This window comes from Cyprinodon variegatus, unplaced genomic scaffold (assembly GCF_000732505.1).
Source record: "Cyprinodon variegatus isolate N-32 unplaced genomic scaffold, C_variegatus-1.0 Scaffold1817, whole genome shotgun sequence".
Taxonomy (NCBI): Eukaryota; Metazoa; Chordata; class Actinopteri; order Cyprinodontiformes; family Cyprinodontidae; genus Cyprinodon; species Cyprinodon variegatus.
Window position 1 is genome coordinate 11,304 of NW_015152270.1, and position 360 is coordinate 11,663.

At 43.1% G+C, this 360-nt stretch overlaps 1 protein-coding gene across 1 annotated transcript in view; it reads right to left on the reverse strand.

Annotated features, from left to right (window-relative positions):
* Positions 1 to 213: 213 nt before the first annotated feature.
* LOC107104612 (NACHT, LRR and PYD domains-containing protein 12-like) overlaps positions 214 to 360 on the reverse strand; it is a gene marked incomplete at its 3' end in the record, with an annotated part of 2,425 nt that continues 2,278 nt past the window's right edge. The window contains exon 3 of the mRNA XM_015404650.1: positions 214 to 344. Coding sequence (XP_015260136.1) covers positions 214 to 344 — 131 coding nt within the window. The remainder of the gene's footprint in view (positions 345 to 360) is intronic.

The following is a 360-nucleotide window of genomic DNA, read 5'->3' on the forward strand; positions in this document are numbered from 1 at the left end:
GCATTGACAAAGGGTATAAAGAGTTATATTTAGGAGGATGAATAAAGTAAATGGATTTTAGATGCAATAGGCCTAGAAATTCTGCCGATGATGCAGGGAAGAACACATTTCTAATTAAAGGCTTAAAAACATCTTAAGGCAACTGAACCATGAAGAAGAACTAGGAGGACAACAGAGCTAAATCAGAAACAGAATGAAGACATCTGGACTCACCGAGCCTTTCTGCAGTTCCTCACAGCTGGAATCAGTCTACGTCGTCCTGCTGCTGTTGTCTTGTACTCCTTCAGGTTGAACTCATCCAGAACCTCCTCTGACATCTGCAGCATGCAGGCTAGAGCTGAACACTGGGACAAAGAGAGC